This window comes from Toxotes jaculatrix, chromosome 15 (assembly GCF_017976425.1).
Source record: "Toxotes jaculatrix isolate fToxJac2 chromosome 15, fToxJac2.pri, whole genome shotgun sequence".
Classification (NCBI taxonomy): domain Eukaryota; kingdom Metazoa; phylum Chordata; class Actinopteri; family Toxotidae; genus Toxotes; species Toxotes jaculatrix.
The window spans coordinates 9,820,298-9,846,290 of record NC_054408.1 but is presented as its reverse complement, the minus strand read 5'-3'; the positions used below and the strand labels follow the sequence as shown (position 1 = coordinate 9,846,290).

At 41.8% G+C, this 25,993-nt stretch overlaps 2 protein-coding genes across 4 annotated transcripts in view; one reads left to right on the top strand and one right to left on the bottom strand.

Moving 5' to 3' along the window:
* gsk3ba (glycogen synthase kinase 3 beta, genome duplicate a) overlaps window positions 1-16,642 on the top strand; it is a 28,665-nt gene extending 12,023 nt beyond the window's left edge. Inside the window, exons 3-11 of one of the 2 annotated variants that reach the window (XM_041056977.1) lie at window positions 3,697-3,780; window positions 9,089-9,199; window positions 10,476-10,606; window positions 11,297-11,403; window positions 11,666-11,763; window positions 11,888-11,995; window positions 13,170-13,356; window positions 14,133-14,231; window positions 14,739-16,642. In XM_041056977.1, coding sequence (XP_040912911.1) covers window positions 3,697-3,780; window positions 9,089-9,199; window positions 10,476-10,606; window positions 11,297-11,403; window positions 11,666-11,763; window positions 11,888-11,995; window positions 13,170-13,356; window positions 14,133-14,231; window positions 14,739-14,809 — 996 coding nt within the window. In that variant the 3' untranslated portion in view covers window positions 14,810-16,642. The remainder of the gene's footprint in view (window positions 1-3,696; window positions 3,781-9,088; window positions 9,200-10,475; window positions 10,607-11,296; window positions 11,404-11,665; window positions 11,764-11,887; window positions 11,996-13,169; window positions 13,357-14,132; window positions 14,232-14,738) is intronic. The other variant, XM_041056978.1, reaches the window with a different exon arrangement.
* A 1,773-nt stretch (window positions 16,643-18,415) lies between these two features.
* On the bottom strand, window positions 18,416-25,530 carry nr1i2 (nuclear receptor subfamily 1, group I, member 2). 2 transcript variants are annotated; one of them, XM_041056975.1, is made up of 9 exons: window positions 25,324-25,530; window positions 24,333-24,520; window positions 23,225-23,355; window positions 22,583-22,752; window positions 22,179-22,492; window positions 21,916-22,061; window positions 19,611-19,727; window positions 19,301-19,406; window positions 18,416-19,212 (listed from the first exon to the last, which is right to left on the bottom strand). In XM_041056975.1, exons 2-9 carry the CDS (start codon window positions 24,512-24,514, stop codon window positions 19,056-19,058), a joined length of 1,323 nt encoding a protein of 440 aa, XP_040912909.1. In that variant the 5' UTR covers window positions 24,515-24,520; window positions 25,324-25,530; the 3' UTR covers window positions 18,416-19,055. The 2 variants fall into 2 exon arrangements, with proteins under 2 accessions (XP_040912909.1, XP_040912910.1); XM_041056976.1 differs by having other exon boundaries at window positions 25,380-25,530.
* Window positions 25,531-25,993: the final 463 nt, after the last annotated feature.

Sequence of the window (25,993 nt, the reverse complement as noted above, 5' to 3'; positions counted from 1 at the left end):
GACAATAAAGATTTATGGTGTAGTTTATTTTGAGTACAGCGTCCTTCTGCTGTAAATTCTCACTGGAAACCCAAATGTGTATTAATATGCAGCTGAAAATAGTTTCCAATAAATGCAGTATTTACTACTATTTGATTATCAGTTGCTATGAACTACAGCACTCAGCTCTTTTAAGAACATATTAGTCCACTGGTTGTGATGATTTATGTCTTTAGGCGGAGCAAAAAGGCTTTGACACCGACCACAGGGGGAGGTCAAAGTACTGGGAGACAGACTGAAATAAATAAATCTCTGATGTTGTCATTATTGAGCTGCACTGATGCAGCCGATTTATAAGATAGCTTATAGGCTTTATGTCACCATCCAGTTTTATTTAACCTTCTCTGTTGTTGGATCATTAACTGCTCAAAAAAAGAGACATGGTTTGAAGACAGGAGTTGATGGTACAAATGCATCTTTTGAATAAATTTTGTGAACTCATTGCCCTGTTAGCAACTAAGCTAACAAACATGCTAACTGACAGTTGCAGGCTTGAAGTAGTTTTGCTTTTTTCTAACCCTAACCCCTCTTCAATAACTCTTTATTGAGTAAAAGAATGTGTAAGACCATGTCAGAGAAAACAGAAAGAAGCTCAGAGAGTTATTGTAACTGACTAGTGCCAGCATGTTCCTTGGAGGCTAGCTGTTAGCTTGCCAACTGTAATAGTTCACCAACTATATCTGTGAGTTGTGATTTCCTGACCTCTAGAATGACATATTTTGTGTTTTTTTTCTGTTGTGAGCAAAGCTACACATTATACATTGTTTTGTGATCTTGTGGGATTTTATGACAATACAAAATAATCCTTTAAGTTTGATCCACTAGCTACAATATCATCTATAAGCTGTCACTCAAGAAGAGCAGTAAAACATTGTGAGTGTGCTCGTGCGTGTATGTGTGGGTGGTTTGTGATTGCTCTGCACTGTTAATCTTTTTGGAAACTGGATGTGGATTTGTCTGGCGGAATACATCAGCAGAATGAAGCGCTCAGGTGTAGCACTTCTAGCAGCCTGCAGCTGAGGCATTCTGTCTCCCTTTCTCTTTTTCTCTCCATCTGTCTCTCTCTGTCTCCGCTGCCTGGTCTGCTGACACACTGGAGGATGACAGGTCAGCAGGAATGACTGCAGTATAACTGGAGCTGGGCAGGGCTTTACTGAACAGCCTGTCCGCTCCTCCTCCATATGGTACCACCTTTCTCACACATAACAACGAGCACACACACACACATGCAGCGAAACACAACTTCAGACATTGCCGCTGAGCCAGTGCAAGAAGATGAGGGCGTTGCCTGCAGTGCACGATGGTGTGATGGCTGGGCTGTGACCCACACGCTATGATGTCACTTTGTGGTGTGTGTGTAGTGTGAAAAAGCAGAGGAAGGACTGTGAGAACCACATGCGTTTCCCTCTAAGTGAATTAAACTGTGGGGAGGGGTTTTCTATACCAGGCTGTTCACCTACAAGATGCTCTGCTACTGCTGCTGCTCACTCACTCACTCTGCTCTGTTAAAAAATGAATGAGAGGGGATTAAATCCACATGAAGAAGCAGAAAAGTGTGGATGGACAGCAGCATGTCTCCCAGCGTCAGCCAGCATGGTCCTGACCCACAGAACGGGGGACCTCATTAGTCTCCCAATCAGTCAGTCAGCTGACATCAGATGGTTTCTCACTGTTTTGTCAACCACATTCAAACAGTCAGGGAGTCAGCTTGTCAATCAGTCACATAAATACTGTGTGCAATCTGAATGTTGGCAACAAGTCTGATAATAAAATTCACTGATTCTTGTTTCGCAAATGTGAATATTTGCTGGTTTTCTCATTCTTTTATCATAGTAAACTGATATCTGTGGGCTTTGGACATTATATAGACTATTATTGTTTTAGGCCTACAGCTAATGAGTAATTCTATGAACCAACCAAACACCAAAAATGAAGTCTGCATTTTATATAAGATCAGACAGTGCATCAGGTCCTTGCTTGCTCTGTGGTCGGCTTGGTAATCACACCTCCTACAAGGGTCTCACCAACCTTCTCTTCCTGGAAATCCACGGCACGGACTGTCTAGGTTGAGTGGTTGACGGTTGGTCTGCCACATTCTTAGTTTGCTTGACAACCACGCGTTTCACCTGTTTTCTTGTCAGCCAGTTAGCTCAGCATTCAATCTGTCAACCCGGGAATTAGTTAGTGAGCTAGTATACCATTGAGTCACTTTGTCAGCTGAAATATACACCTGAATTTTCACAATATGAGTAGGCTATAAGATGGTTATATGCCTTATTTAAATTCTGCACTACTGAATTGAGTTTCTGCATGTGAACAGCATGCTCTTCCCAGAAGCTGCTGAGCACAAATACCTAAGAGTTAAAAGAAGAGAGTAAAAGAGTATGTTAGCTTTCATTTTATGCTGATAGTTATTTCCATTTATGCAAATTTAAGGGAAAAAAACAAGTGATTATTTTATGTAAAGCTCATACATGTCACTGCCCTCAGTATGGGCGCTCTGTGCTGTTATTGTGACCATGCCAGTAAATAGTAGTAGTACAAAACCCTTACTCAACCGTTCAAATTGCACATGATTTATAAAACAAAAGTCAAATTATGATGTAATGGCTCCACTCCTTTGCCACTGACTGATATTTGCTTTCATCCCTGTATTGTGCTGCCTTTTCTGTCTCCTGGATCCTGAACATCCGCCATTCAGTCTCTACAGTGGAGTCCACACTTTCCAACAGAGGCACTTTAGATCAAGTCAACACAAAGCACTGTGATAAAGAGGGCGAGGGAGGGAAGGAGAATGGAGAAGGGGAGAAAATGTGAACTATAATGGAGCTGTTAAAGCTTTATATAATGTTTGAATTCCTGCCCACCCTTGAGAAAGTCCATATGCACAACCATTTTCTGCATGAACAACATGTACATGAATATAGATGGAGTGCTCTATCTGGTTTCAGTGGTTACATTTTGTTCTAGTGGCCCTGTGAAGACCTGTGACTGAACTGACTACAGGACCAAGATTTACAGGACCAGTTTTGACTTTTAACACGTTTATTTTCACATCTTTTTCTCAGAACAGTTTCTGCTGTATGTCTCTGTTGCAAACCCTTTCTGCTTTTTACTGTAGATACTGGGGCCTCTGATGGGAACAGGCAACATGCCACACAGTGCATAATTCTGTCGTCATGTTTTATCCCGTGGGATCCAGCCTTCCGTGAAGGAATGAATGTCCATTTTTCCATTTATTCACTTCCCTTTGCAGCTACCACATACATCTTTTTTTTTTCAAATCCTGACAAACTGGCACATTGAGCTTGTGACAGCGACATGGCTGACAACAAGATGATTGTTTGGCAAGATTATTAGTAGCATGTGGCTTATCTGTCATAAGAAAGGGCCATATAAAGTTTTTTTTTTAAGCACTGTTCAATATGGCCATATTGAAACCGTTACTGATGAACCCTGCTATACTGACAGGTAACACTTCCAGATTCTTGTCAGGTAGATAACACTTAAACTAAACTGTTCTTCATTGTGCTCTGGGTCCAGTAGAAAGCTCTCAAGGTCTCAAGTGTCCACAGACTCACTTCAGAATCATGAGCATGACAAATGTCTGAAACTTAAATCTAATGTGTCCCTCATATTTTTTTTTGTTTTGTGCAGAACCGTGAGCTGCAGATCATGAGGAAGTTGGACCACTGCAACATAGTCCGCCTGCGCTACTTCTTCTACTCCAGTGGCGATAAGGTCAGTTGGCTGAGTGTTCTTCTTCTTCTTCTTCATTTTATGTATAACCCCATGATGCAATTTTAGTTTAGAAAATAAGAGGTTTGAGTAAAGATTGGGTAAAGATTTTCTCACCAAAAAGAAACATTCTTTAGGCAGAACAAGATCATCAGGGTTAGTGGTTAGTGAGGTAACTCCCATCTCTTACTGCTCCTGATAACAGGGGCATGCCTGTAAGATATCATGTTGTTCAGAAAAAAAGCTTCATCATGCATGGGGCAACTTCTGACTATTATCACAAATAAATCTTACGATGCTGTTAGTTTTTTTGAGCCTTGGGACTTATCAGGTGATGCATACCACCATTAGTTTTTGAAGCAACTGACTGCACTTTATGTACTTGGCTTTTTTTTTTTTGAGCTACAGAGACCAATATTTGCTTATACAATCTGTCTAAAAACCACATTTTATTTGTTCTTCTAACAAATAAAATTGAAGTTGAAATTGACCATGCTGTACATTACTTTTAAAACAAAAAGATGGAACGAATCATAATGTAGTACTTGAATCGTGAATCGGCTACAGCATAAAGTGGAGTGAAGAGTGTTGTCCTTTTGTCTATATACATAGTACTGTTTCTAATGTTTGAATAGCTGAATAACTCTCTTTGATTGCCTAAAAAAGCGGGAGAAAGGGAATGTTTCCCTCTCTCCTTGCTCTGCCTGAGAGTGCTTGAAGAACATTTCTTTTTGATACTAGTTTTTTCATCTTCAAGAGCAGCTTAAGGTTCCCAGGGCTTGGTGTGGGTTTAAATGATAAGAAATGAAGCACTTGGCTTCAGTGAGAGTAGTATAATAATTTAGCGGTCTCTCGTGGTCACTATACTATCTGACAAAGTAACAGATGTTAGCATTTTTGCCATTGCTGTTCAGCCACAGTCTGTCTTTTGTTTTCCTGAGAATTTTTTCCCCCTGCCCTCTGTACCTGTCAGCTGCATCATCTCCCATCATATGTCTGCCTCCTGCCCTGTTTGGCCTTAATAAATACATTAATACATACAGTAGTATTATTATTACTCTGCCTTTCTGCCTGTCTCTGTCAACCACCGGAGGTCCCCTGGAGACTACAAGGCTGGACTATGTCATTCAGCTAGCAGACAAACAGGCAGAGGTCCATGTGTCAAATATAGATGCACATGGACCTGGCACACATGCTGTCGGGACTATACCCATGACACTGCAGATAGGAATCCTTCCCTGTTGCACACATACTGAGACATAGGTAGGGGGCATTTATTTGCCAGACTAGAGGGTGTCAGTTAATTATAGCCTCACCCGAGCCCTTCCCTCCATGCTGTAAGCTCCACCTCGTCCCACCCCTCACGTCATGCCATGAGCCCACTTACCTCTGAGAATCCCAGCTCATTCTGGGTATACTGACACACCGACAGCGGTGACTTGTCACAGGTGCTCCCCCTCAACTCTCGGGATCTTGTTATTTTGATCATCCGTAACTTTTGTTTGTTTCTCCAATTTCTTTCACCTTTACACCCTTTAACCCCCCCCCCCCCCCTTGCTGTGTCCTCTTTCATGTATCCATTTCTTCTCCCTCCTCTTCCCCCTCACCGTATGACTCCAGGCTAATTATGGAGACTGGCACCGTGTTGTTGGTATGGGGATTTACCACCCATAGAGCACGGTCTTAGAAAAAGGAGGTGGGGTGGGGGGGGCTAGGCTAGAGAAGTAGGCAAAAGGTAATGACACCTGGGAAGGGAGGTTAGTGGATGGATGGAGAGCTGCAGAAAAGTTGATGGATAGATCATAGGAGGGGGTGACAAAGAGATACAATGAGGTCATGTCAGGTGTAGGTCATGTCAGGTGTAGGTACTGTTTGTGTCCTGTGGTTCATGCTGAGTGCAGCTGTGAGACAGGCTAGGACTGCTGCAACTGTAACTATCAGCATGTGCACAGGTAGTCTTACGTAACTGCTGGCATGTGGTGTGCTCGACACACACGGCGTGCTTTTGCTTTTACCCTTTAACCACTTGTATAATACTGTTCAAACAGAAGGCCACTGGTCCAAACAGCGTAGGCAGGTCAGCAAATAGCAGGTTGACTTTTACCTCTTCAAAATACGTAGTTGCAGAGAGAGTTCATGTAAGACGTTCAGCTGACACAGAGTTGCCCTCCGCTGTTATTGCTTCCCAAAATCATGTCTATGTACGTGGCACAAGGCACACAACTGTTTTCAGTAACCTAGCTGGATTCTCTGATATACAAACATATGTTATGTCATAAAACGCTCTTGGCAGCAGGATGAAGTTACAGGCTTTTTTCCAGTTGTAACAGGAAAAACAGTAAACGGTAAAATAATGAATCTCTTAAGAAGATTTTTTACACAAGGCCTCTCTAAAACACAGAGCAGCAAAATATAATGGTAATAATGCTTCTCCCACCTTCCTCTTTGTTAAAAGCCATAAACATTTCAGATTAATCAAATTACATGCATCCAAATGACACTGTATCTGCATGCATCCAGTGACCCTGACAATGGGCTTTCTTGTGTAAAGGGCCTTGGGGCAGCCATTGGTGATCCCCACATACAGGAAATGTATTCCAAAATATATACACACATACAGATCTTAATAGGCAGGCTAAACAGCATCACTTCTGGGTAATAGACAAGGTCTAGAGCCGCCACTGGATTCGCCAGAAAACCGTGCGAGACAAGCGAGAGCTTATGTCACTTCCTGACACGTGTCTCCGCTGTGGCCCGTAAACATATTTCTAAACTTATTCTTAGATGTACAGTGTGATGTTGCACCTTTCTTCTTTAGAGTGAGAGTCAAAATAAGGATCACCAGTGGAAACGTATGCTGTGTATTACACTCTGCACAGATTCCACCAATACACTTCTTTTAAGCACCGCAGAATGTTGTCGATAGATAACTGAGCCAGTTGTTCAGGTGCAGGCGATCTTCTCAGCAAATTAGAGGCTGAATTATTTAGCCAGGAGTGAGCAAGGAGCCAATCAGATCCCCGCCTGGCTAACCATCTGGGAAAAAGCCAAGGAAGTGGCTTTGTAGTGAGGCAGGAAGTGAGTCATCGCTGTTGCTAGGCTAAATATAGCTTTGGTGGCGTTAGCAGGAGGCGGAGTGCGCTCTGTAGCCGTCACAATTGTTATCAATGGGAGTTTTGCTGGTGAAGGAGGAAAGGGCACACACACACACACACACATGGCTAGAGGAGAGAGACACTGAGCAGGAGTGTTATGGGGTGAGGGTGATGCCAGTGACAGATGAGAATGTAAATGGCTTGAAGGCTGTTTAGAAAATGCAGCAATCTTATGTGCATGCGACTGTCTCCGAGTCCTCCTGGCCCTCTTATTCATATCCGTCTAATCGTCTGACTGAGAGCGGGAGAGAATAGTCACCACAAAGCAGGGCATTGAGCTGACAGAAGTGTACCGCACAGTCTGTCTGGGAGCTCTTCAAGGGCCCAGCTCACTCATTGTGCTTTGCAGACCTGCAGGGAGCCAGCTCTGTTCACCGCCTAAGCTGCATGTTGGGCAGACTGTTAACACTGCTAACAGATGGGGGAGAGGAGGCAAAAGGATACGGACACTGATTCCCTGACCAGGAGGAGGGGAAAGAGAGAGAGAGACACAACAGAGAATGACTTAATTTAATTTGGAAGCCTGGATTCATTATCACGAGGCAGTATGTCTCACAGGTGTGCATTTGTTGTTGCTTGGTCACTTCCCACTGGTGCAATCCAGCTCTCTGGTGATGCTGTCTCAAGAATTCAGCGCCCATTAAACACTTCACGTTCCAGACGTGTGTCTTTCAAGCCAGAAGGACTGTAAACTAACAGCGTGGCAGTACAATTAGTATGGGTGATGGGGCCAGATTTTCCTGGGGGCATGGTCACCACTTCAGCTGGTCATAGCAGATGCACAGGGTGTGTGGCATGTGTACAAAAGTACAGTTTATCATGGGATTAGAAGCACCTAAATAAAACATGTGCTCATGTAATGTCTCCTGGAAAAGTCACAATTAAGTGCTTGTAGATGAAGTTCCATATTGCCAGTACCGTTGCAACTACTGAATATACACAAATTGTACTTTTTAATGATAAATTATTTGAATAATGATTTTTAAAGATTTCTCATTTCAGTAAGAACCAGTGGTCTTGGTGCAGAGTGTCACGGACAGAGTAGGGAAGTATAAATAAAACTTAAAATAACGCCAGACTTTTATGGTGATGAGGCAAAGATAACGAGGCACATATTCTGGTGATTAAAATAACCCAAAAACGCCACTGATTCAGCCTGTCGCTGATGGCTGATGTATCCGCCCCACTGCCCAACCGTTAAGCACGCCAATGTGTCGCCTGAAAGCTCTGCTGTTCTTTCTCCTAATAAAGCAGGAAGGATCAGCAGGCTAGCTGTGAATGCATGACTAAGTATGCGTGAGTATGTGAGTAATTTCCTTTGTCAATCTATAAGGTTCATCCTATCTCAGAATTTTTCCAGATTTTCACTATGAACTATGAGTGTGATTTGAAGTCGTGACTTATAGGTCTTGAACAATGGTTTCACAAGAAACACCCGATGACTCATTGCTGGCTAACTCCGGTCAGAATCAAAGGAAAAAGGAAGTCCTAGAGTAATTGGGTGGAGAAGCCTCACATACAGCATCCTTTCAGGGTCAGTGTGCTCCACTCTGGAGCACACTCAACCCCGCCCTCCAACACAGGCCTGGGCCAACAAGGAAATGAGGAAATGATATCATTGTCTGCGACCACCATTGAAGAATAGGACGCTATGACGCATGCTTGTGTGTTTCCTGCCCTTGGGGGAAAGCCCTGTACAATGGATCCCCAGTTAGACCATGGAAGGAATATGCAAGGGGGTGAATCCCATAGTGAGACACTGAAATGTCTCAGAGTGCTATGAAAGAGGACATCAGTTTCATCAGCTTGAAAACAGCTTCTTTCATCAGGGAAAGATACTTGGCAGCTAAGAAGAGAAAATACAGACAAAGAAAGGGAAGAGGAAGGAAAATTATTCGCCAAAATAATAAGTTGACCTAATGGGTCACTGACATGTACAGGGATGTGTGCGTATGTAGGTCATGAATGTGATTTTTATTTTGTAGGATTTTTATTGATGGGAATTGCCCCATTTCTGTTGTCATTCAGCAACTTGTAGGGGTAACTGTTTTGCACGACTTGACTTTGCTTGAATTATAATTCCTCTATGCAATACATCTGATTTGTGTTTTTGCAGGTGTAACCTCTATTTCCATGTTTGTGCTTCTCTCCAACAGAAGGATGAAGTGTACCTGAATCTGGTACTGGATTACGTTCCTGAGACTGTCTACAGAGTGGCCAGACACTACAGCCGAGCCAAACAGACCCTGCCCATGGTTTATGTCAAGGTATATTGTATTTTGTAGTTTGTATTTTGTATCATATTATTAGCATCTGTACTGTACCAATTATTTTATTATTGTAGGAATTATGGATTTTAGCCATCTAGTAATTGATCTCGCTAGAGTCTTTGCAAATTCTAAGGTGTAGGATCTTTCAAACCGTGTAGTATTAGTAGTAGTAGTTTGGAATGTGAGGTTTACCTTTGGATGGCTGTGGAGTCCAGGTTGTTCTTAGTTTATCCAAGATAACACAAGGGGTAGTTTCACTGAATTTACCTTCTCAGACACCTGTATATGCCCTCTCTACATATGTTTTGGAAAAAGAACACAAGAGTATAATCATTTTGTGTAACTAACTTTGTAAAAATAAGCAGATTCTTCTTACTTTACTTTTAAAAAAGTACATATAAAAATTATCAAGAGTAATTTGTAAAACAACACATGCGACAAGTTACCCATCTCTGCCTCTAATGCGATTCCCCTGTTCCACACTGTGTAAAACTGTTTTGTGTTTGCAGGTGGTGCACACAGATCAGTTGTTACTTCTCAAGTATTTCTCGGCTGTGAATGAAATGTGAAACAATCTGAGAATAATTTGTAGAGGCAAAACAACTCATTACACGTTTTCCGTTTCTTCAGTCTAAATGACTTTCCTACCTCAATGAAATGATAAAAAAAAACACCTACAGTTAATCACTCCCACACAGCAGAAGCAGCGCTCTCAGTTACCTTTCCAACTACACACACCAATATAACTGTTCATTAGCACAGGAAGCGTGGGATGAGAAGAGCGCACACATCGTGGCCTCCCCATATTAACACAAAAAAAGCTATTTTTTATCTTGCAAGAATATAATGACGCTGATTAAGATTCCAAATTTGAAAGAATAAATCAATTACTATTTTAGATTCTGTGTAGTTTAAAAGATGTAAATGAAAGGTAAACACGTATTACACAGACAACAGGAAATATGCGTTTTTTGTACACAAGTATCCCCATGCACCATCCAAAAAAATCACCAGTTTCTGATAGGATCCGAGCAGAGAAACATGTTTTACTTTATCTCTACAAGACCTTGCTGACAAGATTCAGGAGTCTGAGGAGGCAACGCGTGACTCTGTCGTCTAAACATTTGCAGATAAAACATTATGTACCTAACTGGGCTGAAATCGATTCTTGAGTGGCTGTTTCCTGACTTAAACCCTGTAATGAAAACTGAGCTTGCTGTTTGTGTAGTAATAACCTGTGTGTGTGTGTGTGTTTCTGTATTTCTGTGTGTAGTTATACATGTATCAGCTGTTCAGGAGCCTGGCCTACATTCATTCGTTTGGGATCTGCCATCGGGACATCAAACCCCAGAACCTGCTGCTGGATCCAGAGACCGCTGTTCTTAAGCTGTGTGACTTCGGCAGGTGAGACGCAGCACGCACATTTTGCGGCCTGCTTTTTCCTGGCATTTAAAGGGACAGTGTGACATTTTGGAAAAAATGCATATTCGCTTTCTACAACAAGGACACAAGGTGCGGCGTAATACTGCAACGTGTCATTTTTACACTTTTAACTGGTGAAATGTAGCAGTGCTAGTAGGCAGATTTCTTTTACTGTTGGACAGAGCTAAGGCTTCTGTTTCCAGGCTTAATGATATGCTAACTGTCTGCAGCCTATAGCTTTGTATTTACATACAGATATGAGAAAGATAGCAATGGGAGGCATGTTTCCCAAAATGTTGGACTTTGGTCCTTAAGTTGACACATATCGACTCTGTAAAGTGTTAATATTGTTGCAGACCTACGGATGATGATGTATGCAACAACTGATGAAGCTTATACAGGTTGAACTGGTTTCAGTGTGTGTGCGTGTCAGTAGATAATTGATTAGACTTACTGATACTCTTACCCAGTCTGGAATAAGCAAGTGGGCAGCATTTTACTCAGTCCTTACAAGTGTAAATCCTAATCGCACAAGTTTCCTTTAGGTTCACCTTTCTTGTCTTTGAGCCAAAATGCAGCAGAGTATGGTTGATGGTGATGATGATGATGATGATAATGATGGTGATGATGATGATTATGTGCTTTGATTCTGTGCTTTGATTCTGTGTGCAGTGCTAAGCAGCTGGTCCGTGGAGAGCCAAACGTGTCCTACATCTGCTCTCGCTACTATCGAGCCCCTGAGCTCATCTTTGGTGCCACTGACTACACTTCCAGCATAGGTAGGCTTTTAACCCTCACGCCCCTGAACAAACTTAACCTCAACACACAAATGAGTTTATTGCATGTTACCCATGATTTATTTGGCTGCAGATAATAAACCCGTTGACAGAGAGAATAGAATATTATCACATGTTCTGTGTTATTTTCTGCTTATCCAGACTGTGCATTAGTAACATAAAACCAGCGGATTATAGTCGTGTCTGCCCGTCTTTTGCTTCTATCTTCTTCTTTTTCCTCATGGTGACCTGCCTTTCCCTTTAGATGTGTGGTCAGCTGGCTGTGTACTGGCAGAGCTGTTGCTAGGGCAACCAATCTTCCCTGGTGACAGCGGAGTGGATCAGTTGGTGGAAATTATCAAGGTAATGACTGGGGTGACCCACAGGGTATAAACGCCTTCGTATATGACACTCAAGGTTCCGTTTCTTTTTCACAAGTGAAGGGCAAATTCATAACGTTGCCTTCCATCTGTCTTGTTCTGCCCAGGTTCTCGGTACCCCAACCCGTGAGCAGATCCGTGAGATGAATCCCAATTACACTGAGTTCAAATTCCCCCAGATCAAGGCACATCCTTGGACTAAGGTGAGTCAACAGGTACAGGAGCCTTTTTACTACTCTAAGATCCACCGCTTCAGCATATGTCCATGCTTGTTAAGTCAACATGTCTGCTTGCCACTCCACAGCCATCCAACCTCATCACCTCCATCCAACAGAGCTACATTGGGGTTAAATGGCCCCACGCATGCCCTGAGGTTTTTTTTTTTGACCCTAAGAAGAAGGGCTAATATAAAGAAGGGATATGCAGTTTCCAGGATAAAGACTTAGTCTTATACAGTTGTTTGAGTTTGATTCTTCTCATGTTCCCTTTTAATTTGAAAGAGTCCTTAGTCCTCTGTCAAAACCTAGTCAAAATGCTACAGCCGCAATATTTTTCAGGTCCCATCTGTTAAACAGAAAAATGCTTATCCATCAAGCTGAAAATTTTTTTTACCTTTGATCTTAATAATTTTTTAGCACAAAGTGAAAAGCGGCATGATGGATGACAGTTTTTGACATTTCTGAGTGAAGCCCCAAGCAGGTATGGGTTCAGGAACACTTTAACAAGGCAGTTCCACAGGTTTTTAGGGTGGTGCTGAACCTGTGTCATCCCAGTTACATCCTAGTCTTAAACCACAAGGGCTAAACTGAACAGAAGATTGACCAAAAATGAGACCTGGCTCAGTCTGTACTTACTCTGCTCTCTCCTTCAGTCTGATAATGACATGTGAACCCATCTTAGACAAACCATCATATTAGCTCTCCATGTCATGCTCTCGTCATGCTGCACATTTGAAGTCATATGGAGTATAAAACGTGGGAAAAGGCACATTCTCTCTTCCTGACTTTCCCCCAGCAGCCCCACCTACAGCTCCTCCATTGGATAACAGTCATCCAATCAGGAGGCAGCAGCAGGCCCTCCTGTTGGTCTCTCAGGCACCATGCTGTGGTCGTTCTGTGCAACTGTGTTCAGTTTACTACCATTCACTGCTGCAACAGTCAGATGCATTCATTGATTCATTCATACCTTGTCATATAAACTGTTACATCTGACCGAGTACTGAAACCTTCATAAAATCCAGATCAGATCTTCATTTTCTAACCCTTTGGAGCAAACATGTTCATTTTGTGTGTAACATTCCCGCAGCACTGGAAAGTCTTGGCAACACTGTGGAGTAGATTTCATACCATCTCAGCTGACTTCTGACCTCGTGTTTTAATTGGTGTTCAGGTGTTCCGGCCGCGTACGCCTCCAGAGGCCATTGCCCTGTGCTCTCGCCTGCTGGAGTACACGCCCACAGCACGTCTCACCCCTCTAGAGGCCTGCGCACACTCTTTCTTTGATGAGCTGCGCGACCCCAACGTCAAACTGCCCAACGGGAGAGAGAAGCCCTCCCTCTTCAACTTCACCACCCAGGGTATGCACACAAGAGTGTAATTCAAAACAGATCCATTAAGATTCACTCAGAGGAAGAAAACATAACGTATATTGTCATTTTTGCATTGTAAATATAATTATTGCGATTAACAATTAACTACTATTACATTTCAGAGGAATAGTGCAGGCATGGAGGTATGCAGTCCCTGACTGCTGTCCAGGTTGAATAATGATTGACTTAACCAATTTATATTCACCTATTTGCCCTGTAATTTACCTCCAGCTGTCCACACATCAAGCTCAAATCATTCTTAGGGTTAGCTAAGAACAGTTGTCTATGACAAAGCCCACAGCCCAGTCTGATTCTAATGTCTCTGCTATACATTTTAGTTCAGAGCTTCGCAGGACAGTCTGAAAAAACTACATTAGAAACCAGAAGAATTTCAAGTGTCACAACTAAGTTATTAGTTATAACAATACAATAAAAGTCTGGGAGAAACAGCGAACCTGTTAAATTCTAATACATACTGGTGTCATGAGCCTAGTTGTGAGAAGTGAACACTAATGACTGAGGTCCTGCTGTTTGCCTCAGCTTTCTGTGAACGGGTGTTGTCATGTCATGTGAAACTAGCTGGCCTTTAATGTCCTACTTGTTACTGGTAATGTCTCCTGCCTCTTTTTACCATTGTTGTCTCTTCACTTTCAAAATGATTCATCTTTCCATTGTTGGCAGACGCGTGTCTCTCTCATTCAGGCGTCACAGCTTTGTAGCTTTGTGAAAACATAACACAATATGTCTCATTCTGTCTCTTTCAGAGTTATCCAGTAATCCCTCTTTGGCCTCCATACTCATCCCTGCCCACGCCCGCAGCCAGGCCGCCGCCTCTACCCCAACTAACGCCTCTGCCACCACAGGTTAGAGCAATGCTTCCTCCACACTTCCAACAGGCTCTTATTTTCTGTGGCCAGCAGCTGTTTTTTTACCAGTTTAAAACATTGGTAGTACCGTTTCATCCTCTAATGGTCAATATATTTATTTCTGTGTTGAGCTGATTTTAACTTATACTTGATTTTGATGTATTTTAATGTCATACTGAAAAGCATTGTGAGCACTAAATGCCCCTATGCAAGTTTTTGCTTTGAGCAGCAAGAGTCGACTTACCTAACATGTTGGCTCAGTTTCAGATATTTACACCAGGGAGATGCTCAGTACACCCTGTAACTGAACTCACAACAGTGGTTGGAGGAGGAAACATTGCTCATTTACTTTCCCTGCTCTACATTGTCCGCAGTCCACTTTGAGAATGCTGTAAAGATTCTTTACTAATGAACACAGACTTTTCATTTAATGCTCTCATGGCGTCTCTGTCACTCTTTTCTTTATCTCCTAACAAGAAGATCATCTCTTCTTACTGTCCATAGATGGTAGCAGCACAGAGCGAGGTCCCAGCACCACCACCGCCTCTGCCTCGGCCTCCAACTCCACTTCCTGAGCCCACAGACCACCTGCCCCGCCCCGGTCTCAGCCCCAGCCTACGGCCTCTCCATTGCCCCGGCCAGGGGGTGAGCTCTGCTCAGCTCTGCTCTGCCCTGCTCTCCCCCCTGACAGCAGCGGAGCGATGCTGACGCAGTCCGGGTTCAACAGCTAGACAACAAGCCCTACGCGACCACAACCACCAACCAAGCATCTCTATTCTGCCTCTTTTGTCCCCCAACTGGCCCACTCATCCGGCTGTTTGAACTCTACTCCATCCTCCAACAAAGACGTCTCTCCGTGCTCTTTCAACAGGGAAGCAATGCGCAGGGCCAGAGGTGTCGTCCACAGTACTATTGATAAAAGTACACTGTACATGTATACACAATGCTAGCCTGCTAATGTTTGTAAGAGGACAATCTGTAGAAAAAGTCCTAAGCTGTTCCCCTTGGCCCTCTCCCTGACTCCTTCTGTCCTCCCCCACATCGTTCCATTTTTCTGCATCCTCAACCTCTTATCCCCCTCCCCCCTCCCCTCCTCCCTTCCCTTTCCCACCCTTTGGTTCCTCCTGTAGTGCATGGCCTGAGTATGGTTAGGATCACCTGGGGGGGTGGGGGTCACCACGCCCTCTCTCTTCTCCACTCCTCCACTTCCGCAGACAAGGCATGAGGCTCACGCACGCATACACACACAAACCCACACACACATCATTACACACACATGGATGCATGACGATCCTGATGTATGTGGAAAGAAGCAGTCCACTTGCGGGGGTAATGTTTGGACAGGCTGTTTGGGTTTTTTTCCTTTGCCTGGGGTTGTTTTTTAAATGGTCAGCTAGCTGTTTTACTCAACCTTGTTTTTAATTTTTGTTTTGTACTCCTGGGCAGATGTTTTTGGATTGCCATGTGCGATGGATGTGACATGTATCTGGTCCTGTGTGCTTGTATAATATATACATACAATACAAAACAAACATGCATACATACACAGTTTATATATTACTTTTCATTATGTATAAAAAGTATATATAGATATATGTATATTAACTACAATGGTTCAGAAATCATTTATGGTGAGCTCATATCTGGCAGAGCAGTGGCAATATTTGCTGCTGCCTAAAGACAATAGATTTAGATATGGTGGTGTTTTGTTTTGTTTTTGTTTTTGTTTGTTTGTTGCTGGAGTGTGGTTAGATTCCAGCAGTCACTTCCCTGTTTCTCTGTATTAAGGCTGTAGATGGATTTAGGGCATTGCTCTATTCCCTGTCTTCGTACCGACTCTGTCTGTTTCTGTGACAGTGCAGCGTCTAGACAAACATCTTCCCCTGTCTAGATCTTCCTCTTCCTCCCCGTCTCTGAAGAATTCAAGTTGTTTCTTAACACTTTTCTTTCCTCGACTCTTTGAGAAGTCTCAGCGGTGGTCCTTGGCTCACCACTGACTTCCTCATGTGTTGTGACCACTGACTGAAGTGTTAGCTTAGCGTTTTCTCTCCTCCACCTGCCGCACATAGAGCCACTTGGTACAGTCTGTCGAAGCGTCTTATTTACAGAGAATACTCACTACATTTAAAAAAAAAAAAAAAAAAAAGAAAAAGAAAAAAGCAGAATTTGTATATACAGTATAAATGCTCCTCACCAAAATTCTGACTTGTATGACTTGTATGTTGTTTTTTTATGTTGTTACGTTGATTATTTTTTCCTTGTTGTGTTCAAGGTATGTATATATGCAGACCCATGTACTGTTTATGAGCAAAAACAAAGATGACAAAGAGTAGGGAAAGAAATTAAAAAAAAAAAAAAAAAGATAAAAAAAAAAAACAGAATTGGGCAAAACTGATATTGTTTATGGATATTGTAGATGACGATAATGATCAGCTTTATCCAGCCATATGTTCAATCTTACCTGTACAGTACAGTAGATGACAGCTGTATTATTGTAACAAGAAATAGTCATGTATAGTGTAACTATAGTTTGGAGTGCCTTTGCTTTCATACACCTTCGCCTTGTTTCCCCCCATCACCCAGCCCACGCCATCACCCCACCCACCCCATCACCCCACCCACCCAGATATTGTGACTCTCCCTTCGGTGCTGTTGAATGTCCTGCTATCCTGCGACACACTCTCTCTCTCACACACACACACACACACACTCTTCCACTTGATTTTTCAATCCCCTCCACTCACACCTCTTTCCCCTTTTCATTGCACACGTAATGTAATATACAGACATTGTTAATTGTAAGGATATTTTCCTTAACTGAAGATAAAGTAGACAAGTGTTTATTTTAATAGATGTTTTATCTTGGACACACTTGCACGCACAAACGTGTACCACAGTACTGGCATGGACTCCTGGACATGAAGTGGGTTTGGGTGTGTGGGTGGTAAGGGGGGTTGGGGGAGGGAGGGGAGGGTTGGGGGGGGTTGTTGTGGATGGCAGCAGGGGTTAAAAACAGGCCTCATATGCTGTATATATACAATACAGTACAGTTTCTGTATTACTCACAGTGTTGGTTCTGTTACCAAAGCCAAACTATGATGTAGTTGTGATGAGCCATCCTCAGAGGCAATAATGTTCTGACTCTCTTCTACTCTCTCTGGATATTTTGTTGTTTCTCTGTTCTCTTGCTTGTTTCTCCTCCTCCTCCTTGTCTGCATATTCGGGGGGAATTCAGTAGCACCTAAGGGGGTCGAGTCATGTAGCCTTTCTCCTGTCTCCTGCTTGCTGTAATTTTGCATTCATGAACGTGTTGCTACCCTCTACCAGGAAGTCTGACCACTTCACCCTACCCCTAACTCCAGTTCAATAAAAACCACCACAGAAGTTACCAAAAAAGAAGACAAGCAAGTATATATACTAGTATATTCTTGTACTAGCATATATATATACTAGTTTATGTTAACTGGGGTTAAAGAGAAGAAAAATCATAGAAAATACTACAAAAACATCCTGTATAACAGTACTACTACTTGAATGCCTCTGTTTGTGACTGAAATTTTTATTTCATTTGTTTTTTTTTTGTTTTTTTTTCTTTTGTTCTGTGAAGGTATGCTAAATGTGCGCCTCTGTAAATATTCCCTCTGCGTGCTCTGAGGAATAGTTCCCTGGTACTGTAATTTGCATTAAATAAAGAGTAGGATAGCCTGGAAATGATAAAACTCTTTGTCTGTTACTCTTCTTGTAGCAAGTGTGCTGTTCTGAATTAAATTAACTTTGTAAAGCTAATGTCCTACTACGCAGTACGCGGGAAGCCACTTAGAGTCCTAGTTTTGGTTACAGGGGCCTCACAGTTTTAAGTCTGATGTAATTTTGCTCTTTCAGCAGGTAGTTGACAAAAATATCAACATACATCATTGTAACCTTCCCTTAAGAATCATGTTTCCTAAACTTTAGGAGTTAGGCTAAAAATTATGTTTAACTTCTTTATACAAAGTTTCTAAGTCCTACTTTTCTGGACTAATAGGTAAAAAATTTAGGACCATTCTTAAAAAGTTTTACACATACCAGTAAGGTTTTTGCAACTGTACCAGCAGACCAGTCCTTTATTTAATGGTCTGTCCTTTGTATAACCACAAGGGGCACTGTTTGTCTTGCTGCTAATGACCCCAGAATCACCCTTATTCACTTCACTTTGTCAGTTTTATTTCAAATAAGTATAGAGCATTTTTGTCTTACGTGATCAAAGCACAAAACCAAACACAAACTGAGGTAACAAATATAAAAAGCAAAGATTGTCTTTGCAACTATAGCTCTTTCCATTCTCTGAGAAAATACACAGTTCATAGTCTCTGACAATTTTGTATGACATTACAACAACAAAAAAAAATAAACCTCACAAATTTAAGTCAACATTCATTCACAGGCACACAGTATGGATTTACTGTGACCAAAACAAGACAGAAATGACAAATTCACCATAATCCAACAGTAATGTAACCAGTAAACACAACAAACTTGGTAAAAATGCTGCCTTTCTTGTGGTTTCTTTGACTTGTGTGCAGATGACAGATGAGAGTTAACATTTCCTCAGGACTTAACTCATTCAAGACTGCGATGTTAACAAGCATCTTCATTTGTTTGGGATTTTGTGCATTCTATGCTCAAGACTGTTACATGACAGAACAAGAGTACAACAACAGAATACTTTGCTTTAAATCAAGGAGCACATTCAGCTCGATTTTCAGTTTTGGGGTCTCCATCATCAAACAACAGACGTGGACCCAGAGTGCTTGAGCTGTCCATGTACAGCAGGTGTCTGTATCAGAAGTCATTACAGGGGTTTTTACTGACCACCTCCAATATGAGAGGAGAGATATCTTCGGGCTGGATGTCCTGGATCTGCAGAACCTGTTTGCTGTACTCCTCAGCCATTGTTCTCATCTCTGTAAGACAGGCCATCACTTTGGGGTACAGCAAGCTGGAGTCACAGAGGAAACACAGGCAGGTCAACATGTGAAAGGCTTCAGACTGAACTGACTGAGAGTGACTTTTCGTATTTCACTTACTGTTTTTCTTGGCCTGTTCTCTTGCAGTCAATCCAGTTTTTTAGTGTAAGTGCCATGTTTTCATGAAGCTGATCAATCACAGAGTGTTGCTGCACACCTGGACGATCTGATGGATCAAACAACAAAATCTGTACTTAAAAACCAATCTCTTCTAATCCAAAGCAACTTGAACCTGAGGAAGTCTGAAAATACATTTTTATGCTTAGCAAGATACAATGCAAACTGTTTCCAGGGTTTAAATATTTACAGGGTTCATAAATGATTTATTAGAAAGGACTGGGATGAACTGGTGAAGACCTGCTGCTGCTACCTGGAGAAAACAGGGAAATGGCTTGCATGAGAACATACTCTTCCTCCTGCAGGCCCAGTTTGCGCAGTGTGTGGTGAAATTTGAACAGGGGCTCCAGTAGGAGCGGCTGGAAACCCGCTGCAAAACACAGGAGAGAAGAGGTCAGTGACAGAACAGCAAAGCTTTTATTGTGACACATCTTCAGGAAAGATGGAAATGTCTCATTCGGTTTGATTGACGCTGGTAAACACTGCAGAAATGTACATTATACTAAATTACCATTATCACTAAATCAAGACAAACACAGGGTTAGTTCTCTGGATCAGAGAGTTTTTTTCCTGCCTCTCACGGAGGGTTTGGGGAGAGTGTCAGATGTGCTCGCTGTGATCACCGGCTGCCCACAAGGGTGTGCTCTTTCCCCTGTACTATTCTCTGTTTTCACCAATGAATGTTTGATGAATGAGAAGCTTCCTTAGACTGTTTAAGTACTGTTTAAGATCTGGCCCACACTAACTCCCTTAACACTTGGTGTCACATTAGCCAGCTAGAAATCAATGTGGCCAAGACAAGAAAAAAAATAAATAAATAAAATATCTGCACAAAACAAGAACTGAAAACAGAGCCAGTTTCATTGAATTGCCAACCTGTTCAAATTGTGGAAAATTATGGACTCCCAGGTGAGCATCTATGAAAGTATATTTTCAAAAGATGACAACTCCCAGACAAATCCTCTCTTTAGCCAGTTTGAGCCTTTGAAGTCCAGGAGACAATAAAGATATATATTCATATATTCATTCATTTTATTCCTAGGCCATAGATATTCACCAAGAGAACAACAAGAGGCCATGTTCATACCGCCGTCCTTTTTTAAACTTGTTGTCAGTAAGCCATGGTTAGGTTAGTTTGACCAGCAAGTACACTGGTAGTGTGGCATTTTAATATACCTTACACACTGACCAGACCAGTGGCAAAAACTGTTGATCAGATATATGTTTAAAGTGATCCAAACCTTTCCCTATAATATGAGAGTCTGACAGCCAAAGATAGTGCATACAAGGCTGGAAGACAATGAATGAATGCCAGCTGCATTTTGTTTTATCTTTAGAAAAGGGGCAGACAACACCAGTTTGACAACATTCTGGCAAATGTTCCTCCAGGAGTTACGTTACACATGAGAAAGTGCGATAAGAGGTGTATACGCACATGTGATTACGTGTCTGACGGCTGACAAATAAAATGTCCATAAACATGTCCAGAGCATGAAATCTGCATTCATACTAGTGCTTTGAAACTTAATAATAATAAACTTAATAACATAATAAAACTTAAATGGTGCAAGGCAAGCAGAAACCAACACAAGTGAGGTGAGAAACTCCTCCACAGTGACTCCTTCATGAGAACTTTTTTTTTCTTTTTTAGGCAAACATCATAAGATCATGCTGGAATCAAAATGTTAGTGTGCAGGCATCGCGAGGTAGGTGACATGTCTGATGCTGATTTTGCTTAGATTACTTTCGCACAGTGTCAACTATAACCTAGATTCCTCACATACAGGACATAGTGTACTTCTGTGTTGCTGCTTAAATATACATCAGATCATGTGTGTGCCTTTACAACACATCTATCCTGTTTCATGTTATCTAATCCCACCCAATGTTTTCTATCTCCAATCCATGCTAAGTGACCTACAACCATTACTGAAGGTATTTTGTATTAATTAAGAAGATTCAGTAATCTTTTTAAATTACTCTTACACTGACTGACTTAGTAGGGTGCCCAAACTGTTGCACATGCCACAATTTTTACTTCTTGTCACTTCAGAAATCAACAAGCATTTAACGCACAGCAAAGAAGGACTACTCCCGTGGCACTCCATGTGATTCCACCTCTTCCCTGAAATTAATTGCCGGTAGCAAAGAAACCACAAAGAATTGTCTGACCTGACCCAAGCTTGTTTCCAAACACTAGACAGACACAATGTGCACGGTGGTACATTCAGCAGGTAAAGAGTTAGATAATTCCCTCAGAAGAGGGAGAGCAAAACTCCTAAAGTGAATGTTAGGCTTACATTAATCAGGAGGCGAGATAAACAACCTCAAATGAATGCTATGCATGCTCTGTGTCTGCTGGATGTGTTAACTGATAACTGTTTGCTAGCAGGTATTCAGTTTTTAAAATTAGTAAAGAACATCATGTAGTTCCTGTTTGTATCCATGCAAGTTTTAAAGTGTTTTTTCTTATGATGGGGATGTGGTTATCTATACAGCTCAGCCTATCCCTCTGAATACAAAAGCAGGCTCGTTTGCATTTGTGTAAGTAGTCTCACCTCGTACAGCATCATCTATGCAGTATGTAATATGGCCACATTCCCAGATGCTTGTTTTTGTGTTGAACACCATGTTGAAGCGGATTTGCATAATTTCAAATGTGGCTCCCTTCAGCAGAGCAATTTGGTCCCCCATGGTTAGAGACCTGTAAGAGACCGGCGTGACATGACACACACCAAATTCTGCTAAATAGAGATTTGCCATAAAAAAAAAAACATACCCACTGAGACAGATGTGAACATGCACTGAGGCACACATTTACCGGAAGTCCTGTAGACTTTTGGAGAAACTAATGATGTCCTGGATCATGTATGTGGTGAGGTCAGTCATGTGTGGAAGAGCAGTAAAAACACTGCTTTTTCTAATCTCTTCTCTGTCTTGGTTCTCTTGTTTTTCAAAGGAACCACAGAGACTGGAGGAGGAGGAGGAGGAGGAGGAGGAGGAGGAGGAGAGGGAGTCGGCACATGAGGATGTTCTTTTAGTGCAGGTGTTTGTAGAGCAGTTGGTCAGTGGGTTAAAGGGCTCGCTTGCAGGCTGGTTGTACTCACTCGAAGAAAGGATGATTCTGTCCATAGGCTGACAAAAAAAAGAAAATCAGTCAGACAAGTTAAGACAGTGAGGAACTTGCTCAAACACGTTTTGCAGTCACTGCAGTCATTCACACACCCTAAAACCGCTGAAGCTGGAAAATGCAGAGTCAAATGTGCTGCGGTGTCCACAGAGTAGCTCCTGAATGGTTTCCTTCTCCTGGGACGAAAGCTGTATTGGAGCATTACACATCTTTTTCTTCTTGATTCGGATCCTCCTCTCCAATACCTCCTTCTCAGACATAACCACTACAGGGACACAAAAACACCTGCATGTACCATATGTCAACAGACAAATACAGATTACTGAGTAGATTAAGTTTTATTTATTTATTTTTTTTTTTCAATTACTCCTGCGATGACATTTTAAATTATACTTCTAATGCTGAACTTTAATAACAAACATGGGCTAATTTAAGAAGTTTATTTCTTCAGGGTACAGCAAAGACTGAAAAACAAGCTCAACTTTAAAACTTTATTATTTTTACTCTTTATTTTTTATTTAACACACATGATCAGGATGCTTATTGTCTTTTCACCACTCTAAATGTATTGCTTTCTATACTATGCGTAACAGCATCAAGTGGTATGTAATACTAACTGAATGATGTGCTCCTTACAACATTACATACTTTCTTGCAGTACAGTATAAATTCATTTATTGTTTATACATTGTCTTAAAACAACTAGGGATTATTTGTTGTGTCTGGTCGTTACTTACTTTCTTTGCGCATGCCTATTGCCTGGCATTTACGGAGGCGACAGGCTTGACATGACCGGCGGTTGTTTTTGGTTATAATGCATTTATTCAGGAATGGACAGTGGAGCTGCGTTGACCTCTTTATGGCACGTCTGAATTTTTTTTTTTTTTTTCAAAAATCCATTTAGTAACAGCTTACAAACATCAATCTGAAGTTAGAAATCACATGCATGTTATTATGCACATTACATTATAGCATTACTTTGGGCGATTCATGCACCAGCCAACAAATAATTCATGAGAAATTGAGAGTTATGAACGGAAAATTAAAAGCATGGAATGAATCATCTTTTTTTTTTTTAGCAGACAGACAATTCACATCAGAGAAGAGTTTGCCTGTGAAGAAAGAGAGCAGTCGGCTCATGCAGGGTAGATGTGTATATGTGGTGGTGTGGTAAGAGGAAGACATAGAGGAAGGACAAAGGCAACCTGTGAGGACATCACAGCAAAGAAAGGGAGAGGAAAAATGCATTATACTAAAAGATTATGTCTTTGATATAAAGAAATATATCAGCTGTTAGGTACAGTAAGATATGATTTCTACAGTAGTCCCCTTTATGCATCAATTTTGATTTGATGTGTTTTACATTAGTAGCGTCCACCTTCTCTGAAAACAAAATTCAGTAAATTGCTGTTTTGATGGTTTTGTACAGCTTACTTACTCTGTGTATCTTTTGTTTTGTTTTTAGATATTTAAATGTATTCATTATTGCATTTACAATTGCACATCGGCTGTGCTGCACTGTATGACTTTAAATTCATGTGATGGTTTCACCTGCCTTTGTCTTTTTGTCACAGATTCAGAAAATGTGCTTAAGCAACTGAGAAAATGTTGAATCAGCCTTGATGATGTTGAGTGTTTCAGTTTCTTTGACTACATACACAGGTATATTTTAAGAAAGGGGAGAAGCATTTTGCCAACTCTGCCCTTTATCACAGATGTTCATGTTGATTAAAGTCACAGCCAGAGAGCATAAATACAGAACAGAGCATCAACAAATGAGCTGAGGGAAAAGCTGTTTGCGTGACAGATGAAGAGAGTGAGAGAGGGTGAGTCAAACAACCTCACCTGAAGAAGCCCTTGCAGCCTTCACATGTCAAGGCATTGAAGTGGTAACCTTTGGCCAGATCTCCACACACACCGCAGGCTCTGGGCTCCTCATCTTCTGACACCTGTCCCTCTTCATCCTCTTCATTTTTCCTCGTGAGTGCTTCACAGATGGTCTCTGCTCCAGTGGCGTCCTTGCTCATTCTCACCTAAAGGGATCGTTAGATAATTTTAGCATCACTAAATTTTATTTACTGATTAAGTGCAACGTTGTTTTTGTAAGAAGTGGCAGCACTGGTAGGAAGTGAGGTTTTACCACGAGAACAAACAACACTGTTATCAAGCTTATGAGTTGCAAGAAAAAGAAAAAAAAAGGAAAAAAAAAAGTGGCAGTTGTTTTCATGTCACACATTGTGACTTGCCCCTTTAACATAAGGACAACAATATTGTGGCTGAATCATTCTTCTACTATAATTTTGAATAAAAGTGAGGTGACGTATAACTATGTATGAATAAAGATTCAGCGGAGTCATTTAAGTCTAATAAAAGTCTTATCCATTCTCTGAGGCTAAATGGTCACAGCGGGGAACCACTTCAAACTCCATTAAATGCTATCAAATAACACCGGCGCCCTGAAGTGTCCGGAAGCTGCGGCGGTGCAGGACAGTGAACAGCACACGGATTTCTACAGGACTCAGCACCCCTGTAAGAACTCTTATTACTTCCAATAACACTTCATAATGAAGCTATGTGATGCTGTCCAACTGTCCGGCCAACCCACTACTTTCACCTACACAGCCGCGTGACAGTGTTTGGACCCCGGAGGAGAAAATCGATTCATACGTTTTTTTTGTTGTTTTTATTTCTTTATTTATTTGCTGTTATGCCTTTGACTTGTTATGTATTGTTAAGTTTGTGACACAGCGAACTGATACATTTTAATAACTTAAAAATAATAACCTAAGAGGCTCAACCATAATATAAACACCTGCCTTTCCTCGCCTTCCCTTACCTGGTTAAAGGTCGAGTTTTAATCAAACAGTGATTGAGGTCATTCAACTCACTGACTTGACACTAACTGGTTGATTCCAGATGTCCAAACAGCTGTATGTAGTCCACAGGGTTTCACCTCACAGCTGTTAATCCCCGAGTTTTGGATTTGCTGAACGCTCAACAGGTGAGAAGGAGTATCGCAGTAGCTCTTCCTCTCTGGACTCACAGGCTGTTTGATTCAGGGCTGGTTGACGATACACACATTCCTGGCTGCAGTTCGCGGGAAGGCGGGGTTATACGTCAGGCACCGCCCACGTCATTCTGTCACCTTGGCACCACGCGTGACATAAACGCCCCCCCACCGCTGACGTAAGCAGTGCAGATGAGGTCTTACGGGGTTAGCTTGTAACGCGTGCTGCATGTTTAGCAAATGCAAGTTGGATTTTTTAAACTTTTGACAACTTGGTGGGGTTTTACTACCATTTACTTCGCCTTTCTTCCTTTTAGTGGTCAACACTCTCTCTTTCGTCTTTCGTCCACCCCTTTTATTTCAGTGAGGGTAGGCTAAATGAGAAAGAAACACCGCTCTGTATACTGCAGTGCAATTCAAAAGCAGCATAAACTGCGTCCGCTAAACTCACCATGCAGTTGAATCAGTCAAAAACTTCACACTATAACCTTCATGAAGG